This window comes from Gavialis gangeticus, unplaced genomic scaffold, assembly GCF_001723915.1.
Source record: "Gavialis gangeticus isolate Ggan-Ray unplaced genomic scaffold, GavGan_comp1, whole genome shotgun sequence".
Taxonomy (NCBI): Eukaryota; Metazoa; Chordata; order Crocodylia; family Gavialidae; genus Gavialis; species Gavialis gangeticus.
In genome coordinates, this window is record NW_017728964.1 from 2917732 (window position 1) to 2937492 (window position 19761).

The following is a 19761-nucleotide window of genomic DNA, read 5'->3' on the forward strand; positions in this document are numbered from 1 at the left end:
GGGAGGGAGGGTGGGTGGAGGAGGTGCTCCCATACTCCTGTCAGAAACGCATGTCAGGTGGTCAAGTGTTTCTGGAAGCAGCACGGGGCTGCAAAAGCAGAGTGGGGATGTGCCCCATGGGAACTTCCCCTGCTCCACACTTGCAGGGCACATGGGGAAATCCCCTGCAGATGAACACCCCTGCTTGCAGATAGGCACTTCAAAGCTCCAAACTCCTCTGATTACCCATCACATCCCAGGGTGTGTAGGACTGGACCCCTCTTGTCCAAGGAGCCCCTGCCCAAGCTCTTCCACCATTAGCAAACAAACAGACATGGGCTGCAATAAAGCAGCCCAATTTATTATTACCCTGTGTCAGGGCCCCAAATTTGAGCATTTCTGGCACAACATAAAGGTATAGATGTCTGTTTGCTTTCACTTTGTGCCACCATAGAAGTGTTTATGGTGGTACAAAGGTGACGTCCATTTCTACCCTTTGTTATACAGGTTGAATATAGCTGTTATTGAGATATATCTACTCTCGCAAAAGATGCTCATTTGTGGCAGTGTTGTAAGTGACCTAGTATTTTCAAATCAGTTACCAAGATTTTAGGAATCAGATTTACAAAAAAAGGCCTAACCTTCTAAATCCGTGATCATCATTTCCTGCTTGTTCTTGAGTTTAGCCAAATTTTTGGCCTTTTCTTCTTCTTCAGCTAGCTGAGAGGTACATTCGGCAATCCTGTCTTCCATCAATTTCTTTTCCTAGTGGGGAAAGAAGATTGACTGTTAGAATGTGAATGAAGTGCCTAGAAACACCCAAAACTAGTGAATGTAGAACATCTTTTACTTCAGTAAAAGGCAATCAACTGGCTGCAGTTTAGAATTAATGATAATTTTGATTACTACCAAAATATTAAGGGCTTCAATTTCAAAAGCAGCTGGTGATTTGGAATGTCTCAGATTTCAAATTGTACATGCTGCACTCTTTCAGAAAGTCACTAGACATCTGACAATTCAGGTCTAAAAGCATACCTGCATACTATTTCTTATTGAGCAATGCACAGAAATCACAGAAATTAAGGGCTGGAAGGGACCTTGCAAGATCAAATCCAACTCCCCTCCTTTGGGCAAGAATACTGTTGAGATCAAATGATCCCAGCAAGGTGTCTGCCCAGTCTCCTCTTGGAAGACTAAAAAGTAACTGTAGTAAAATGATCTTGAGGACTCTTAGCCTGTTAATTTGGAAAGCCTATGGGCTGCACATAGCCCACTAGGGGTTAAAAGTTGCGGCCCTCAGGCTCCTGACCAGCTGCAACTCCCCTTATCGTTCTGGCTGTGCCAGCAGCCAGAGGCTCCAGTCTCCCTCATCTCTCTCTAGCTTCTACATTCTGTACTCACCCCAGAGGGCAGTGTAGTGTGGCGTGGCATGGCACAACATGTGGCGCTCAGGGTGAGCCCCAGGCTGGGTAAGCATCCATGTCACATGCAGCCAAGGGGCTTGTCAGGCCTACTGGTGTCTCACTGGATGTGCAGCTCATTGAGTGTGTGGCACCTGGCCACTTAAATGTTGGATAACCCTAATTTAGACCACCATATGAAGCCTGCTGAGTTTATGACAAATGCATCTTGTAAAGTCAGCAAACTCCTTACAGAACCAGTTTTTAGAAAGCCATAGTGCTTCAGCAAGATCAGAAACTAAACGTAATGTGGAGAAGTAGTCTCAGTCCTTTAAAGATAAGGAAAAAATATGGTGATTTGGGCAGGGGAAAGAATGAAGATCTTTACTGAAACCCACCACCTCACATATGTTCTTCTAATGGAGATTTAACTAGCAACATCAACTGGTTTCCTACCTTCAAAAATTTGGAATTTTGGTCCTCTAAAAGCAGGATCTCTTCTTCCATCTTCTTGATTTTAGCTTCAGCCGTTACCTTTTCAAGTTGCAACTTCTGTCGAGCTCCTTCTTCCTCATCAAGTTGCTCTTCTAGATCCTAAGAAAGTGGATAAACAAGGAATATTCTATCTCCAAGTACATATACACTTCTTTATTTTAAGAGGCCCTTCACTTTCTATATTAATACACTGAAATAGGGCTTCACCTGTACACAAGACCAGCATAATGCAGCCTGACACTAAGAATTCCTGATTCTCTGTGCTATATTAATGCAAAGTTGTTATAGAGTTCAGTTATAGTATAAGTCAGGAAATTCAAATCTATTGTTTCCAAAGCAGCTAACCCTGCCATGTCGCACACATCGCAGATCTTGTATTATTGTATATCATATCATGTCTGTACTTCATTCCTTCCAAGAATAGTACATTCACTGCATAAACCTTCAACTCCCTGAATTTGCTAAATAGCAGCTCTAATTCTGAATGGTTTTTCATCCATTCCTTCAGGTCCCACTTTTGTTTGACTATGGTTAGTGAACTGAGCTTCACAATAACATCAAAGACCATTACATTCGAATGAATCAAAACGCAGAAGTTCTCATATCTGGGGAACAGCAAAGGCCCCTGCACTGTACGTTGAAATATTTAAATGTGTAAGCAAGAACTAGAGAACTGAGGAAATGGATATAATAATGAAGAGTTTTCTAGTTTTTAATACAAATCTATATCCAAAAAGTGGAGGGGGGCGGGGTATCCAAGTTGGCCTGGATATCCAAATATATATGCATAGGGAAGCTGATAAACAGCAGCATGGTAACAATGCACTGTATTATGATCTTTTTTTAAAAAAAATAATATTTGCCAAATTCCAAACCACTAAAATTTGAGAGAATAATTTTTATTCAGAACCAAAAGGTGAGATTTTCAAGACTGGTCAAGGGATTTAGGAACACAGGTCTCTGGCTTTCAAAAAAGCTCAAAGCAGCTTAAAATAAAACCAGACAAAATAAAACAATAATACTTGTGTTCTTTTAACTATAGGTATTTTTTAATCTCTACATGCTCAAAGGGAAATATTCTGGCTAAATATTCTAATGTGCAATGATGGTGTGCAGAAAAAAAAAAAAAAAATCAGCAATTTAGAGTGGATATAGCCCTGGATGCCTGCTCTGGGAAAAAAACAAAGACAAAAAATGAACAATACATATTCTCCAAAACATTTGAAATTTATTTGTGTCAAGAATATGCATGAAACTTTTCATTCCCAAGTGAGAGAACTTCATGGATCTCATTTTACAGTGAAGTACATTCTACAGTAAAACATATTTTGAGAAGTGAGATATTACAAATGATAGCTCTTTTCTCTCACTTCTTTCATTCCCTCTAGAGGAAAGTTTTAGGGTACTGTAAATTGCCCCCTATAGTTAACAGAATTTTGTATGCTTCCTTTCATTTCAATAGTGCTGAGAGGAATACCTGAATATGTCCTTGCATCTTTTTCTTTTCATTCTGGAGTATTTGGTTCCTTTCCTCTTCCTCCTCAACCCTGGACTCTAGATCATGTAGAATTTCTTCTAACTCCTGCTTCTTGGCAGCTAGGCGGGCTCTCATCTCCTCAGCTTCAGCAAAGAGCTCTGTCTCAGCCTGGAGCTGTTCCGCAAGAATATTCTTTTCTTCTAAAAGCTACAAATATTATAGAAAGTGAAACATCAAAACTTCACCATCATTGATGTCAAAGCTCTTCAAATGAGATGAGACATGAGTTACAGAAGCTGAAAGCTTGCTCTCTTCCAAAAATAGAAAGAAAGAAATTAAAATACAGGATGGGCTCTTTGTTCATCTAATCCAGGAGTGGCCAACCTGCAGCATGAGTGCCACAAGTGACACAGACAGCCTCTGTGTGTGCCATGTGGTAGATCAGGGAAGGGAGAGGCAGCACAGCATCAGATGGAGTAAGGAGAATAAATCAGAGCAAGAGATTGGGCAGGGAGCAGAAAGCAAAGCAGTGGATCAGGCAGAAGAGGATTGCAGTGGCACTCAGAAAAGGAGCAGGGTGAATTTGTGACATGCCTACCAAAAAAGTTGGCCCCCGCTGATCTAATCCATTCTCTGCCTCAGACGCTCCTAGTGACAACATAAGTATTTTTCAAAAATTTGTCTAGTTGGTTTTAGACTATTTGGGTGATGGGGCTTCCTACACCACTTCTTTTGAGGGGGCTACACAGGGGTGTCCACTACTGTCTGATGTAGGTTATTTGGCCTACTTTTCCCTATTCATAGCTTCTATTTTACTTTCTCTTGTTGCCATACGTTCTCTTTCTTTGACATGCACACCCTCTTGATAGCTGTAGAAACAAGTTTTACTCTCATCATTATTTACAACTACTTAAGTATTCAATCTTCGCCACAATTTCTGCAACCAATCTCTTCCCCCTGGCTCTTTAAACGAAACTATTCTCTAATTAACCTGATAATCACTTCTTAAGTGTAATCCTAAAAATTTATTATTTCCTACTCTATGCTTTGCAAGTTTTTTTCCTGTGAATATTTTAAAATGATCAGACTTAATACACCAATCACTAGGCTAATCACAAGCTTTCCTTAACATGACAATTGCTCTGACAACACAACACAACTTCAGTCAGCTTTCTGTTAATATACTAGTTATTGGTCAGTATAAATCCATTTTTAATTTCGCTTGCAGGAAAAAGTGTGCGTTGGGGAGGGGGAGCAGGAAAAGGGAGGGAAGACATGCATGTGCACTGTTTACGTAGAACTTTTCTTGATCTAAAAAATGCATCTCAAAATAAAAAAGTGGCATAGCTTATGAAAAGTTGTTAACTGTATGACAGACTGTCTAAATGTGTATTATTTAAAAAATGTTTTATTTCTGGATTAACTTGCCATCCATTTCTCAAAAACTCAAGGTACTGCCCATTAGGGAGATGGAATCAAGTCAAATCCAAAGCAGTTTCCTCCATAGTCTCTTTCTCTTTATACTCTGTTGCATTCTTTCCTCAGAACTGCCAGTACGGTCAAGTATAGTTCTGCACAGAAGTATGCAGGCTATTATACATGGGACTTCAGAGTAAAGATTGACCTTATACAAAACAAACCTGTTGATGTTTTCTCTCCATCTCCTCAAGTTCTGCTTCCACTTTTGTCTGTTTCTCTCTCACCTTCATCAACTCCTCATCTTTAGCCTGAAGTTCTTCCTCCTGTCGAGTAACCTGCAGAAGTGGCTTCACCTGTAAGGAAATTAGAAAATCTGTGTGTGAAAGGGCAAGAAAATGTGGTAGCGTCACACAATCAAAAGTGTTAGTAAAAGAAATAGCCAACCTTTGTGAAAACTCTCCACCACTGCCAGTGCCTTAGTTTTAAATATGCTGCACAATTCCTTTGCAGGATTTTTAAAGCACTCAACTGCTGCTGTTTCTTTGCAAAAGCCCTGAGAACAGAAAAATAAACCATTTTCCATATTATATACAGCCAAGTGTAAAGTATGTTTAATAGTTAGATTATCCATTCTAGAATGCTTCTAAGCTATAACAAGACTACAGTTGAGTATCCATGGCTAGTTCGATTTATGAGCAACAGAATTCTAGAGTCCTTATTCCTCATATAGAGAGAGCAAGATGTTGTAAGAACTGATCTTCTATGCTAGCAGTATTAAAAAGGCAAATGACTAAATAGTGCAATCTCTCTGAACATTTCCCCTATTTCCAGAAAGCAACCCTCCACAGAAAGTTTGAGAAACATGTGGTTCAGAAGAAATTTTCATAGATAGCCATGATATAAATAAAAAGATTTTTCTTGATGAGTAGCATCTAATCAGCAATTTAAAAATAGCACTGAAAACATACTCTACCGTTTCATATGAACTTTCTAAATAATGATTACTGACAGTTATGCAATTTATCATATAACACCTTTCTGTGGGTTTAGCCAGTCTTTCTAGCTCTTATCTAAAAACTTAAGTTTACATTTAGATATTAAGAAAAAATGACTGCATAACCAGCCCACTTATTAGAAGGTCCTTTACTTTCTTGCCAGATATCCTCTGCAGACTGCTTGGAAGAAAATAATGATGTCTGTAATCTTCAGGTCCCGTTCTTCTTCCAAATGTGCCAAGACACCAGCTCGAAAAAAAATCTTGCTCTGTCCAATTCTGTATAAGTTCGGGTCCAACTCCAAAGCTCTGATCTATGATGCAGGCATATTAATATTTGTAAAACAGTAAGACAAAATACTTTCAGCTTCAAGGTTTAAAATATGTTGCATCTGAATTTTCTAAACACGTACCATTCGTTCACAAGCCTGTTTGCCATCCATAAAACCTTTAGGTATGGCATTGGGAGTAAGTATCTCATATCTGTAAATTAAGCCAAAAGTAAGCCATTAGACCTTACAATAATTTACCACAGAATTATACTCATGAACATTAACTTTCCCTTTATTTCTCAACTAAGCTTGAAACTTTCCTGTCAAGAGAAGCAGGGAAGAATAAGCCAGTAGTCTTAATGTTTTAACCAGAAACAAACCAAAAGACCATTGCTTAATCCAGTAGTCAGTACAAGAATATTTGGAATTCTTGAAAAACAAAATTTCTACGTGATTTATATCTATAAATAAAGACCCCTGCAAGTGTTTCAGGGCAGAAGTATCTTTATGAAATTATATACCTTTTTCAACACAAAAATTAACATAAGGAGATGTGGGAAGTCTTCCCCAAGAGAAAAAATGCATCTAAAATTCTTCATTTTGGAACCAGGACTGTTAAGATAAAATAAGCTGTTTTATCCTAGAAAGCTCTGCATATTCAAAAATCACTCTCTGGATGCAAGCAGGCCACAGGGGAGTGTCCCCAAGCCATTTTTTTCCAAGTGGTTAAATTCAACCAAGAACAAAAAGTTGCATTTTCATAATTAACCTTGGTATCAAAATGCTTATGACAACTTCGAAAAAGGGGCGTCAGCCTTAAAAAAATTTAAATACAAGATGTAGAGGTTTGCTTTAGAGCCATTGTGGCAAGACAAAAGAAATAGCAGTAGGACAGGGGAAAAAAGCAGCAGCATGTAACCCCTTTAAGCTCAAGTCATCTATATTATAAAATAAAAACATTCACACACACAAAAACCTGAACTGTTTTCTCTAGTACCTCTGTCTAAATTCCTGGAACACGATCCTGTTTGGAAATCCTTGCCGACAAATCCTTATTCCTTCCAGAACGCCATTACAACGTAGCTGATCTAGGACCAGGTGAGGATCTAGCTTTCCAGCCTGTACACATGAAGAAAGATCATCTTTATTCTTTGAAAGTGTAGACAGGAAATACAGTTATTACAGACTTCAGGACTTCATCTATGTCTCCCTCTGCTGTGAAACAAAAAATGATTCAGTGCATGAGTTGCTACAATGCTTGTGAAGTACATACCCTTTTCTCATGGTTTGGAATAATGCAGCGAACAAAATTTGGATTAGTGTTTCGAAGAGTTGCCATCAGTTTGGTGAGAGATTCCTTGTACAGCTGCCCCACTGTACGAAACATGCCCTTCTTGGTCTTGTATGCAGAGCCAAAAGCCGTCTCTGTCATACCAGTGACTTGATCCAGACCCACAATACGGTCCACTAAAAAAAAAAAAAAGGACAAGAAAAATAAATTAAAAGGCAGGCCTTAAAATTAACAGGATACAAAAAAATACAGTACAGAGGAGCAACAAAGCAGCAGCAAAAGCTTTGTGAAACAAATGATAGAAAATGCCATCTGTAGGCAAGGCAGTCAGCATGTATTAGGGAAACTGTGCAGAAGCAGTGGATTTGAAAGCCACAAACTCATATGTCTAAATACTATAGCTTTGACAAATACACACTAAAAAACATCAAGCTCTTTTTATTTTGCAGTTCTAATTACACCAATAAAAGCCACTGTCTCTATTTCAGTGAACTTCGGACTGATAAGCCACAGAAGTGCTTGAAAACTGCCGACCATGTATGATGTGAAAATGCTTAAGGTAAATAATTCCAGAGACTGAAACTTTGAACTGCACGGAGCTGCTTAAATAAGAAGTTGCATATTAATATAATTAAATGAAAATCCTGATTAATTTTAAGATTTTATAGACATTTCCTTTCACTGATCATATAAGTTATTGTTGTGCAAAAAAAACGAACGTACCAGTTCTCCCAAACCAAAGGTACTTTGAAAAACTGTAAAGACTACTCAGCCAAAAGTATAATTCGAAGTATGAAAACTGTACAACAAAATTCCAAGAGTTTCAAAGCTTCAACAGAGCATCAGGATAGAAAGACTTCAGAAATAATTAAAAAGTGCAGTCAGGTAGATCTTTCTATAATTTGTCCCTGATCAAACAAATGGAATGCTAATATCAAAAGAAAATGCTTAGACCTAGAGAGTAAATGCAACTTAAACTAGATTTCTTAAAGAAATAAAAAAAAGGGTGTGTGTGTGCGTGCGTGTGCGCGCACACGCGCAGGGCAGCTGTGCAGCTGCACCCAGCATTTGATTCCTTTAAACCCAAACTTTAAAAACAACTGCCAGAAAGAGAAAGTGGCATTTCTACTCCAGGCAGCCAAATGATTTCATATAATGTAATTTCTCCTAACCTCTCTTTACTTTGCCAGACGTTAACAACTCTTTCTCCTTTATAATGATCTTGATGCTCCACTATTCAAGCTATCCTTCCTTTTACAATTTTGTTTTCTGTTAGCCATTCCTGGCAATGTCTCTCTTGTATTTCACAACCATGCAGACTGTTTTTAGCTCTAGATAAAAGCTTTAATTCAGGTGTGGCAATATTAATTCAGGTATAGAAATGACCGACACCAAAGTACCAGAGGCACTGTCACAACACTTAAGACGACTAGATTTTGTTTCATGAATCTGAATAAGAGATATACATTTATCTATAATAGCTACAAAACTAATAAAACAATTATCTTTTGCTTTTTTTTGCCTAGTTTGTTTAAGCTTAATATTTTTAAGAAATTAGTGCACATAACAATAAAGTTATATTTGTTTTTGCTTTGCTCAAGCTGAATAATGTAGTGCTAGCTCCCTAGCATATTAGTAAAGTAAGGCTTGTAGCTTCTCCTTAACTGGAGAAAAATATTTCTTGCGTTACATGCAATCATGTGCCACACCATCTTGCATTCCCCTTTTCTGAACCCTAGATCCATTCATGCTTATATAGTATGTACTGACTTGTCATAAGGTTCAAACAAATAGCAGGAAACACAAGCTGTATTAGGATTAGAAATGAAACTCCTAGGGCATGTCTCTATGGAGTGCGCACATGCAATCTGTGGTGCCACAAACCCATCTGCGGCTCTGCAACCTGCATGTGCCACATGTGCACGTGTTTGCCTCACTGCTAATTTGCAGCTCTGACACTGGGAGACTGCAGTGTAAAAGAAAAAAAGCGGTGTGGTGCACGTGGCTGCAGCATGCATCACCCGAAACCATAGCCTGGCTGGCCAGAGCCGCACTCCAACTGCCCACCAGGCTCCACGCACCTGGACTGTCATCACTGTAGCCCTGAGAAGCCCCTAGGACTCCAGGTAAGGCTGCTCTGGCCCCAGCCTCTCCTACCCTACCTGGGGCAAGTTGCTGCATGCCAGAGTGCATGTGCAGGTGTGCTTAGGGACAACTAGCAGCAGCACAAATTAGTGCCACTGCTATTTGTCTTCAGGGAAATGCACATTTCCACTCATGGGGATGCACCCCTATAAACTAAAATTCAGAAAAGGTTTATTTAATCATCAAAACAAAACAAAGGCTTTGGGTTCTGCACATACTTACTAAACAACTTTTTATTTCAGATTTGTACACAATTCCTACTTTCATAATTCCACTACTCAAGTGGAGATTAAAAAACCTGAACATATCTGCAAGTAGTGTTCAGTGAGAAATGAACAATATGGAGTGTAAAGCCCACAGCATCTTATAGATACTAAACTCTATTAGTATAGTTGTCATATATGTATATATCTATCTATATATGCTTCATTTAAGGCCATGGATAGGTGTTCATTCTAGCTCCATGGCAAGTTCTCCAGCCATGAGCCACTTGACAGCTGCTCTCTGGGCAATCCCCACCCCTAATTGACTGCTTGCCCTCCCCGGTGCCTGGGAAAGGGGCAGGTGGTCGACTGGCAGTGGGCAGCTGCTGAAAACAGCAGATGCTACAGACAGCCCAGGGTTCCAGCACTGGGAAAATGTTCACCTGCCCATTCCACCAAACAGCTGATTGGCAGTATGGGGTAGAGGTTGGCAGGAAGGAACATTCTCCCATGATGGGAACCCTCCCAAAAACACTTCTGCTCTGTGCACTCTTCTGGGCTGACCCAGAGGATCACAGGGGAGGCAGATGCTTTCTCCCACAGTGGAAAGGTTTCAGGAGCCTTGATGCCATAGCACAGCCTGTATCCCCCACAATACTCCTCTGGGTTAACTTGGATGACTGGGTGGGGAGGGAAGTGGTGGGTAGCCAGGGGCTATTCTCCTTAACTGCAACCATGCTGGGGGCGCAGAAGAATTCCCTACAGAAAAATGCCCCCTCCACTCCCACCAGGAAGGCAACTGGCAGGATAGAGGGACCATTTTCCTGCAGCAGGACCCTGATCCAAGAGGGTTTCACCATGGGAGAGAGGAAGGGAGGGAGAGCAGAGGACTGAGTCCTTCAGTGTCTGTCCTGTGTGAAGTGTACAGCTGCTCAAGTTAGCTCAGGAGGAGAAGGGACATCTTCCTAGTAGGTATCCAATCTACCTTGTTGCAGAAGAGCCAGTTCTCTTCCACAATAAATCCCTTGAATGACTGCATGCTTTTTTTGTACACGGAGAAAGGCTTTTCTCTCAGTACAACTGTAACACCTTTCCATGGTCTAACCATCTGACTAGGTCCATTGTTATGTACTTAAAATAAAACATGTACTAAAGCATTTGTAGGATCATGTCCCAAATGTTTAATTGAAAGCAGAGGTACTATTCTGAACTAACAAGTTGCTTAAAAGCTGCCTTTGAATCCATGTTACAGAACATGGAACAAACCAGCGGTTTTCAAATATTAAAAGACATTGTCTATAAAAATGAAGACAACAGTAACAGCTAAAAGCTCATCGCTGAAGTTCCCTTTTACATCCAAGATTGCTGACCCATTTAATTGTGCACATTTACCCATGTCACTCTCGCATCTGGTTGAATAATTAAAAAAAAATAGAGAAATGTTTAACAATGTAAATGCTCCTTTTTAAAGAAAGGTAAACATACATTTTCCTTAGACTGCTCCAGTAGTACTATAGGGCTTTGTTTTAAATGCATGAAAATGGAGTCAGTCAGGTGCTTAGGGATGACCACATGTTTAAAGCCCCCTGGCTGAAGTGCAACAAAGGCATGTTCTCCAGCCAGGGGGCACTTCCACACCTTCCCTCCTCTTCCCCACACTGTGAGCCCAGGTCCTGGGCAAAAAAAAGTCAGCTGGAATTGGTTTGGGGCTACCCAGAAGCCTTTCAAAGCTCCTAATGTTTAATGTGCTACTGGTGCTTGAGCAATTAGTAGCCACTTAAGAAGTTTCCAGGGTGCAGACAGCCGTACCACCCTTGCTGCCAGGGGGCTCACTGTGAGCCTCCAATTAAGGCAGAGGCCTACAGGTTCTCCAGCCCTACCAGCTGCTGACTCTCCTACTTGCACAGAGGTACAGGTCAGGGGTTGAGCAGGGGGTTGCTCCCTACACGCAGTAATGGGAGGTGATCAGGGAGCACAGGCCCCCTACCCCCATCCACCCCTGCTTGCAGGGTGACCCCTCACACTTGCCATCCAACTGCCGGGTAGGATGGAACTCTGTTCTCTACCCTGTTGGGACCAGAGCTGCTCCTAGTGCCTGCCAAGGCACTGGAGACTTTGAAGGGTATATTGGCAGCCTGGGACCTGGGCTCCCTCACACCATTTAAAAGTCTTGGTACACCTGCAGGACCTTGATGGTTCACAGCTCCAGCCTAAAACCATGGCACACTGGCCACTGGTTTTCCCAGCCCCCAGGAAGAAGGTACATTGGGACCTTTCAAGGGCAAGCAGGCAAATCAAAATAGAACCCTAGTTTCTCCAGCCTGGCAAGCCCTGCCAGCAGCAGCCCTGTCTTAGTTATGGCCAGCTGGCAACAGGGGCAGGATGGACTGCAAACCTCTATGACAGAAGGTGGGGAGAAAGAACAGAGCACTGTGGGATAGTGATGGTCTCATTACTTGGCCAGATGTTAAATTTGTCCCAGTTGAAAAAGCAACTTTTATCATGGATCTGCTATTTTTCTGGCAGATTGTCCCAAGATAAAAATGGACAAATTCCTTCAACATCTGACATACTGTAATTCGCTGTGGGAAGCTTGTGTATATCCTGGGACAAATGCAACATCTGGAGAAGCATTAAAGAACAATGGTGGACACTGAAAGAGTGGTACCTAGGAAAGCTATTAGTTACCTTCATTAAACTGAACAAGAACACATTAAAGATTAAAATGATCTTGAGTTATTTTGTAAATCAATAGAAATAGTGATGGCTTATAGACATACCTGATATATGGCAGGTTGCAAAGATAACCAATTTTCAATTATTTAAAAAAACTGAGGAGTTAGGATAGAATATTTCAAGTGTCACAGAAGACTTTTTTGCAATCGAAAGCATAAAATATTTACTCAGTTGCTCACAAAAAAGAGTTATGGCAGTTTTACAGAAACATCAGTATTAACATTAGAGTTTTTTAATAAAAGCACAGCTCAACGGAGTTGGAAAGAAGCCCATTGCAAATCACTGGTTAACTAAACCAGTATCATTCACCAACTCATATACATTAAGTATTTCTTTTCAAGGTACCTACATGTTCTTAATATTTTTTAATGTTTTTAAAGAGTTGGGATATTGAACATAAATATAAAGATACTGAGAAGCCTATAAGTTATCTAAAAGTCTTTAACTAGAATATATTACCTATTTGAAAAGCAATTCTGTATCATCTAAAAACACAAGCAAGGAAGCAATAAACCTTTCCATCTACAAAAAACGCAGTGCATAAAATACAGATGCTATATGTATGCAGCAGCAACTGAATAGGTATGCACTCAAAAACACTTGCCTTGTGGAGGTGTATCTAAAATTTAGCATGGAATGAAAGGTTCATGCAAGCCTACGAGCAAAAATGGTTTTCCTGTAGACACAGTCCTGCCTTTAGGAGACCTATAGTTTTTATATACATTCACCTGGTGCATCATGAAGACCAGTAATATTGTCATAGAAAGAGGCTCTCTGAATATTCTGAATCTCTAAGGCAGAGAAACAGCAAAAACAAAGACAGAAGAGCAGATATACAAGACACTTTAGTTAGTATACAGAACATGTTTAAAAACTGCAAGCAAACTTTAAGATTGTGCTACAAAAACAATTATGCTAGAACATATTCCATGCACATATCAAACATCTGAGGATCCAGATTTTGACTATATGGACTGACATTTGTTTGCAGAGCAAACAGATTTACTTGAAAGAAAAAAAATAAAACGACAGATTACAGGCTAAAACAAGTTTTATATATGTACACACAAAAAACTTGCTCTCTGCAGCTGAATCTAATCACTGGGATATTCCTTAGCCTGTAAGTAAATAGTAAACTCAGCATTAACATATTGCTTGGATATAGCTATATCATGAAACAAATGGGCTAGGTACAGACACTCAAAAATCCTGAGGCAGAATTGATCCAAGTTAGGTGGTTTTCTGTAAGTGATATAGTTGAAATCAGTAGCAAACATAACGTACGTTTGTCCTCGGGGGGGGAGGGGGGGGAATGTATGTGCAAATTTTAGACCAGGTTCTGCCATTTTTAAATCAGTCCATGTGTGCCAAACTTCTGTTCTGTTATGGGTATAGACTGTGCTCCTTTAATTACTTTGGTGGACAAGAGAAATCATATGCAGCTAGTTTAGCTGATGTGTAGATAATTAGCTAAATGTCAATGTGGAGTCCAATAAAAACAATATTGCATTAAGGAGTTTTAAATGTGTTATGCTGTAAACACCAGTATAACTTATTCTGGTTTGAAGAGACAGACTTTCTAGGATATTGGCTTCCCATTTGTTATGGTGAGCAAATAATCATGTTCTTGTTTTCACAAAATGCAAATCTTGGTTAGCAACAGCACCACCACAACTGATGCTTATACCTAACTCTAAGGGACTCACTCCAGTATAGGGTTTCATCTAGAAATTGAGACTTCCGTGCATGGCAATGAGTTCTACAAGCTGTAAGTGATCAAATAGTTTAAGAAATGGACGTGAAAAGCAACTCATTAGAGATGGTACATGTGCAAAGAACCAGATTCATACTATGGAAGAAACTGGATCCCCTGCTTGTACTTTTGGCTGTGAACATTTTATCCATGCCAACAGATAGAAAGAAACTAATGATCTGAAGGTCTGAAAAGCATGAAAACATAAAACACCTTTCAAACAAGATGCATCTCATTATATAAATTGTTGTGCACCCAGACTACGCTCTTACCATCCTTCCAAAGCTCTGCAACAAATTTGTCAGAAGACTGGTGCAGGAGTGTAGCCACATTATCATTCAGAGGGTCCATATTCTTCATGAGCCACTCATCTGCCTTGTAGTCTACCTATAAAGAAGCAAGCAAAATTACACCTGGACAGTTTAGTGGACACTGCTGGCTTGAGGTTTTAAATTAAACTAGCCTTTAAAAAAATTTACAATAAGATGTCCTTTTTTCTTAATCTTTCTCCTTTATACCTTTTAAAAGGTTTTACACCTCCATTCTCTTATTAAGGTTTGTATGACTCTAAGAGTTAGTATATTTCTCCTTACTAACAAAAAAAGTACCGTAAAACATTTTAAATTAAAAATATATATTGTGCAATTTTAACAGTCTTTGTTCTTTTAACAATGAAATCACAACTTTTTTCAGATAAAGCCTCAGTACGACATAATGCCCATTATGGAGATGTCAAAAGAACCCCAATGCGGTAAGACTTTAAATGACTGCACTTAAATTACAAAAGGTAAAATTAACAGTTTAGTACAAACAGATACTTTTAGCTTGATGACTATAATAATTACACAACACATTGTTATTTAAGTATACAAAAAATAAACAAAGCTTCTATCTTGACAGCATACATATTTTAGGTTGGAAATCTTCCAATTTTTTTTTCCTGTATAGAATGGTATTGCTCAAAAAAAAAGAAAAGAAAAAAAAAATCAGTTTTCATAGTCTTTTGTGACGTCTCTTAGCTTAAGTGCACAGAATGCCTATTTTCTTATTTGTGATCTCTTAACTTCCCTATTGCAACTATGGAAGAAATTGCTGACATTAAGATACAGGGAGTTCTGTCTCAAAGCTACTTAGCAGCTAGGAACAAGAACCAAGCAGCAGCCAAAACCCAGAAGCATCCAGGTCTCTGAAAACTACACAGACCAAAGTTTCTCCACCTGTTAACTGCAGGTAAGGCAGCTAACAAGATAAGTATTAACTCTGCCACCAGTTGAGCACTTCTAGAGCTTCAGTCTTCTCTGCCTTCAGATCATATGATTGATTGAGGACAGCCACCGACATCTACCAAAACAATACTCTTGGCTCATACTCTAAAATGCAGTTAAGATGCTGTCACCTTGACTTACACTCCCATACCATCACATCTGGAAGACGATAGGGGAAGTGTTATGTACAGAACAAGTGACACAGAGGTCATATCAAACCCTCAGTACTGGGGAAAGCAGAAGTTGCAGACAGTTTGATACCGAGGAGGTTGGGAAGGCAGCATATGGACAGGTTGTATGAGGAACAGAAATGTATACAGACATTAACATATGCAATGAGCTCAACAGCACCTATAGAAGCTAGCTAAATGGTTGTACATGCGGCAAAGGGGGAATGCAATTTAAATCTTTTTGTCAATGGAGATTTCCTTCTGTCAAGCATGAAAGTAAAATCCACTCAGAAGCTGATTGCAGCTATTTCACACACACCATATATATCAGCATAACAAATGCTGATTTTTGACAATGAGGGGGTGGGGGGAACCACCTACCAGAATAACATTATTTACAGAAAAGGAAGTGTTCATGTAACCCTGGAAGCCCAAGGAGAAAAGAATTCTAGAACAAACAGAAAAATTCAATGGCAACAAGTCATATCTGGCCTACGTAACAGGGGTGTGCAAAACAGGCCATATTAGATTTGGATTTGGCCCAAAATTGGGGACAGTGATTCAAATCACTGATTCAGATCACTGTCCCCAATTCGATTTGACTGAATCCAAATCTGAAGACTTGATGCCGATTTGGAGAATCAGCAATTCGGCCATAGACACAGCTTTAAAATGTTTTTCCTACATTCCTCGAGGTACCAGGTGCAGCTCATGAATGCTGCCATGCTGGGGTGGATGGAGCATCCCACAGGAGTGGGGGTGGGGGGGGAGGTCCCCTGCATGCTCAGTGGACCTGGAAGTGGACTGGAAGTACTTCCAGTGAACCTGGAAGTGGACTGGAAGTGCTTCTGGTTCACTTCTGGGTCCGCTGGGGAGCACGTGGCGGGCATGCTTGGCTCGGTGATTGGCCATGGGGGGACCCTGGGTGCCCCCAGGAGACACCAGTCACTGAGTCAAAGGGGTCACCGGGGTGGAGGGGGGGGAAAGGGGGGAGCTTGTGGCCACCACACTCTCCCTGGCAGACCCATAAGTGGACCAGAAGTACCAAGCACACTGGGGAGCACCCAGCAGTCCTGTGAGACACTCCATTCGCCCCAGCATTGCAGTGTTCACGAGCCGCCTGGTACCTGGAGGTATGTAGAAAATACATTTAACACTGTGTCTATGTCCGAATCATCGAATCTCTCCGAACCAATTCAGAGGCCTCTGATTCGATTCGGAGAGATTAAAAGGGTCTCCTGATTCGATTTGGAGATTTGGCCACTGAATCAGGCTGAATCTCTGCCGAATTGAATCAGGGACTGAAGCTTCGCACAGCCCTACTAGATAGATGATATAAGTACTAAACACTGGCAATAGTTACAGACTTAAAGTGAGCCATTTCATCATGGTAAGTTGCCTTTTCACAACTGGGGTCCAAGTCCAGTCAGTCCCAATAGCAAACAAAGACTGAAAGAGTAATGAAGACCAAAATACATTTTTAGCCCTAAATGGGATTCTTCACACACCTGCACTTAGAAAGAGAAGCATAAAGATGGGAAAAAGTAAAAAGCTGGTATTGTCACTAACCTGTCTGTTCAAAACACAGGACTTCGAACTCAAGAGCCATTAAATCTACAATCTTAAGAATGCCAATTTCAAAGCAACTAAATTCCTTTCAACAGAAACCCTTATAAAAAATCCAGCTGCCATGCAAAACAGCGTCAAATAGAATAAGTATTTTTCCAATAACTAATACTTGGTGAATATAGTCATTGAACTAAATAAACCATTTTAGTCTATTTTTAAATCTTATATTTCTTCTATGTTTATTTAACATCCTCTAACAGTTTTAACACTTTACAGTATGGTTCAGTAGTATGAATGTAATTCCCAAATGCTTTAAGAAAGAAGCTAAACTCTTCTTACATTTGAGCCATATGTCTAAATATCATATTTTCTTGCATATAACCTGCACATTTTCCCCCAAAAACCAGCTGGGGAAAATTAAAAGTACTCATTTTATGCGAGGAAAAGGTCTCCCCATGGGTCTGAACATTTGGCAGGGGCAGTGGGGGACAAAGCAGTGCAGTGCTAATTGCTGCAGCTTCCTTCCCTCCCTTGCCAAGTTTCTGGATCTGTACAGGGTTGGACCCAGAGCACTTGAGTCTGGGACTGTGCACTGGCTTTGTAACTGTTGCTGATGTGCCCATATCAGACCTAGACACAAGATCCCAGACCCAGTGCCAGCACAGCTTCCAGCCCTAGCATGTGGCTCCCAATCCCTAAGCTCCGAGTCCTGGCACGTAGTCCCCAACCCTGTAGACCTCAGAGCTCAAATACTTAACCAAACTCTAAGGTAAGATCTTTTTTCCTTCTTGGAGCCTTCTCAAAAGGAGATGCATGTTATATTTGGGATGTTATAAATCAGAAAAAAGATGATAATATAGCTAAACCTTTAAGAAAAATCTTCTATTTACAACAGATCAGTCATTTTCTGAACAAATGGTTTACCATGCAACCCTTACCTTCCCTGCATAATGAATAATGCAGAAATCAGCCTTGTCCTTTAGTTGCCTTGGTTTTTGGAATTTAGAGTGGGATCCTTGTTCTTGAACCAATTTTTCCACAAAGGTCTTGTCAGTAGCTTTAGGGAACCAGCACTCTTCATCAAGTAAAGCCAATACACCAGGAGGGTTTGCCTAAGAAAGAGGTATTGGATATTGAAGTAAGCTTTTACACCAACACGTTTTAAAAAAAAAAAAATCTGCATTGACTGTTAAAACCATTGTTGAGACCTGATTTAGTAAATTTTAGTTTTATTTACACGCAGAAAATTGAGAGAGAGAGAGAATTCTTTGGACAGATACATATATTATAAATCCTGCAGAACATCCTCACTTACAGGGCAGATCCATGCCTTTTAAAGTACAACTGTAGAAGCCCTAGGTTACAGAATTCAAATGGTTTTCATTAAAAAAAAAAAAGTCTTGAGAAACGCAAAATCTTTACCCCACTTATATATACAGGTGTTTTTTTTCTTTTTTAAAAAAGGTGTTACCCCATACCATAAGGTCCAAGCACCTCACAATCTTAATGTATTGATCTTCAAGGCCTAGATAAGATAGGGAACAATAATTATCCTGAATTTGCAGGTGAGGATATGTTGTATGTCATTATCTTTTCAAGGGGAAGCAGATTCTTGCTAGTCTTGTATGCAAGAAAATACAAGAAATTAATTTATGAAATTTTACACATTAAAACAAGTTGCTGTTAATTTGCCTGTTCACACAATTTGTAAGATATGGCTGCATGAACGGCACATGGCCCCTGTGGCAGCAAGCGGGGGAAGCTCCCGCAGATGCTGCTGGGGGGTGAGGAGTGCTGACCAAGGGTCAGCAACCGCTCAACAGCGTCGGCAGTGGCCAGCGGGGGAGGGCAAGCGGCAACCACCCACAGGTGCCACCGACAGTTTCAGCAGCGCCTTTTTGTAGGGGTTGCATTGCCATGCTGAGGGGGTACACATGCACCCCCTATGCGTCACCCCTGTATGGCTGTATGAGGCAACTGTACATATCGTGTAACCATACAACTTAATTTACAGGAATATTAAAGAGGAAATAACAGCTGGCTCTTAATTTCTTGAGAATTTTTTGAACATTCATGCTAAACATCCAGATACTGAAAACATCCACAATTCTCCCCTCAGGTTTTTTAGCAGAATAAAAGTTGTTGCTTCCAAAGAGGCAAAGCCCTCCAAAGTGATAACTGAAATAAGATTTCCCCTTGATAATCTTAAAGAAAGAAAGAAAAAAAGGTTTATTGGACCTTGATGCTATTGGTAAAAGTAGACCATTTTTAGGAAGAAAAGTGTAAAGTTTACTTTAGAATACAAATGGCTGAATATGAAGCGCTAGTAAAAGCAAAATAGCTCAAATGTAAAAAGATACGAGAAGACTGACTTAGAGCTTGAAATGCTGGTCACAGGAAGTTACGTCACCAATCCTTGTTTGTATGGACTGTTAGCATGCAAGCATGCAGTGCCAGGTTATGACTAAAGAATTTCTCAGGGTGCTGTTGCAGGTTACCTTTAAAACACTTAAAAACTGTAGAACGTTATAAGTCATAAAGCTAAGAACAGTTTCAGAGCAGCCGCAGGTTAAGGTTTAATGCCATCTCAGAC

At 40.1% G+C, this 19761-nt stretch overlaps 1 protein-coding gene across 7 annotated transcripts in view; it reads right to left on the bottom strand.

Annotated features, from left to right (window-relative positions):
• MYH10 (myosin heavy chain 10) overlaps positions 1 to 19761 on the bottom strand; it is a 148946-nt gene that overhangs the window by 33113 nt on the left and 96072 nt on the right. For all 7 annotated transcript variants that reach the window (XM_019502017.1, XM_019502010.1, XM_019501971.1 and 4 more), the window contains 11 exons: positions 18107 to 18280; positions 14437 to 14551; positions 7310 to 7503; positions 7034 to 7155; positions 6178 to 6247; positions 5918 to 6078; positions 5215 to 5323; positions 4992 to 5123; positions 3352 to 3558; positions 1836 to 1973; positions 621 to 744 (listed from right to left, as the gene is read on the bottom strand). In XM_019502017.1, the coding sequence (XP_019357562.1) occupies positions 621 to 744; positions 1836 to 1973; positions 3352 to 3558; positions 4992 to 5123; positions 5215 to 5323; positions 5918 to 6078; positions 6178 to 6247; positions 7034 to 7155; positions 7310 to 7503; positions 14437 to 14551; positions 18107 to 18280 (1546 nt within the window). The remainder of the gene's footprint in view (positions 1 to 620; positions 745 to 1835; positions 1974 to 3351; positions 3559 to 4991; positions 5124 to 5214; positions 5324 to 5917; positions 6079 to 6177; positions 6248 to 7033; positions 7156 to 7309; positions 7504 to 14436; positions 14552 to 18106; positions 18281 to 19761) is intronic.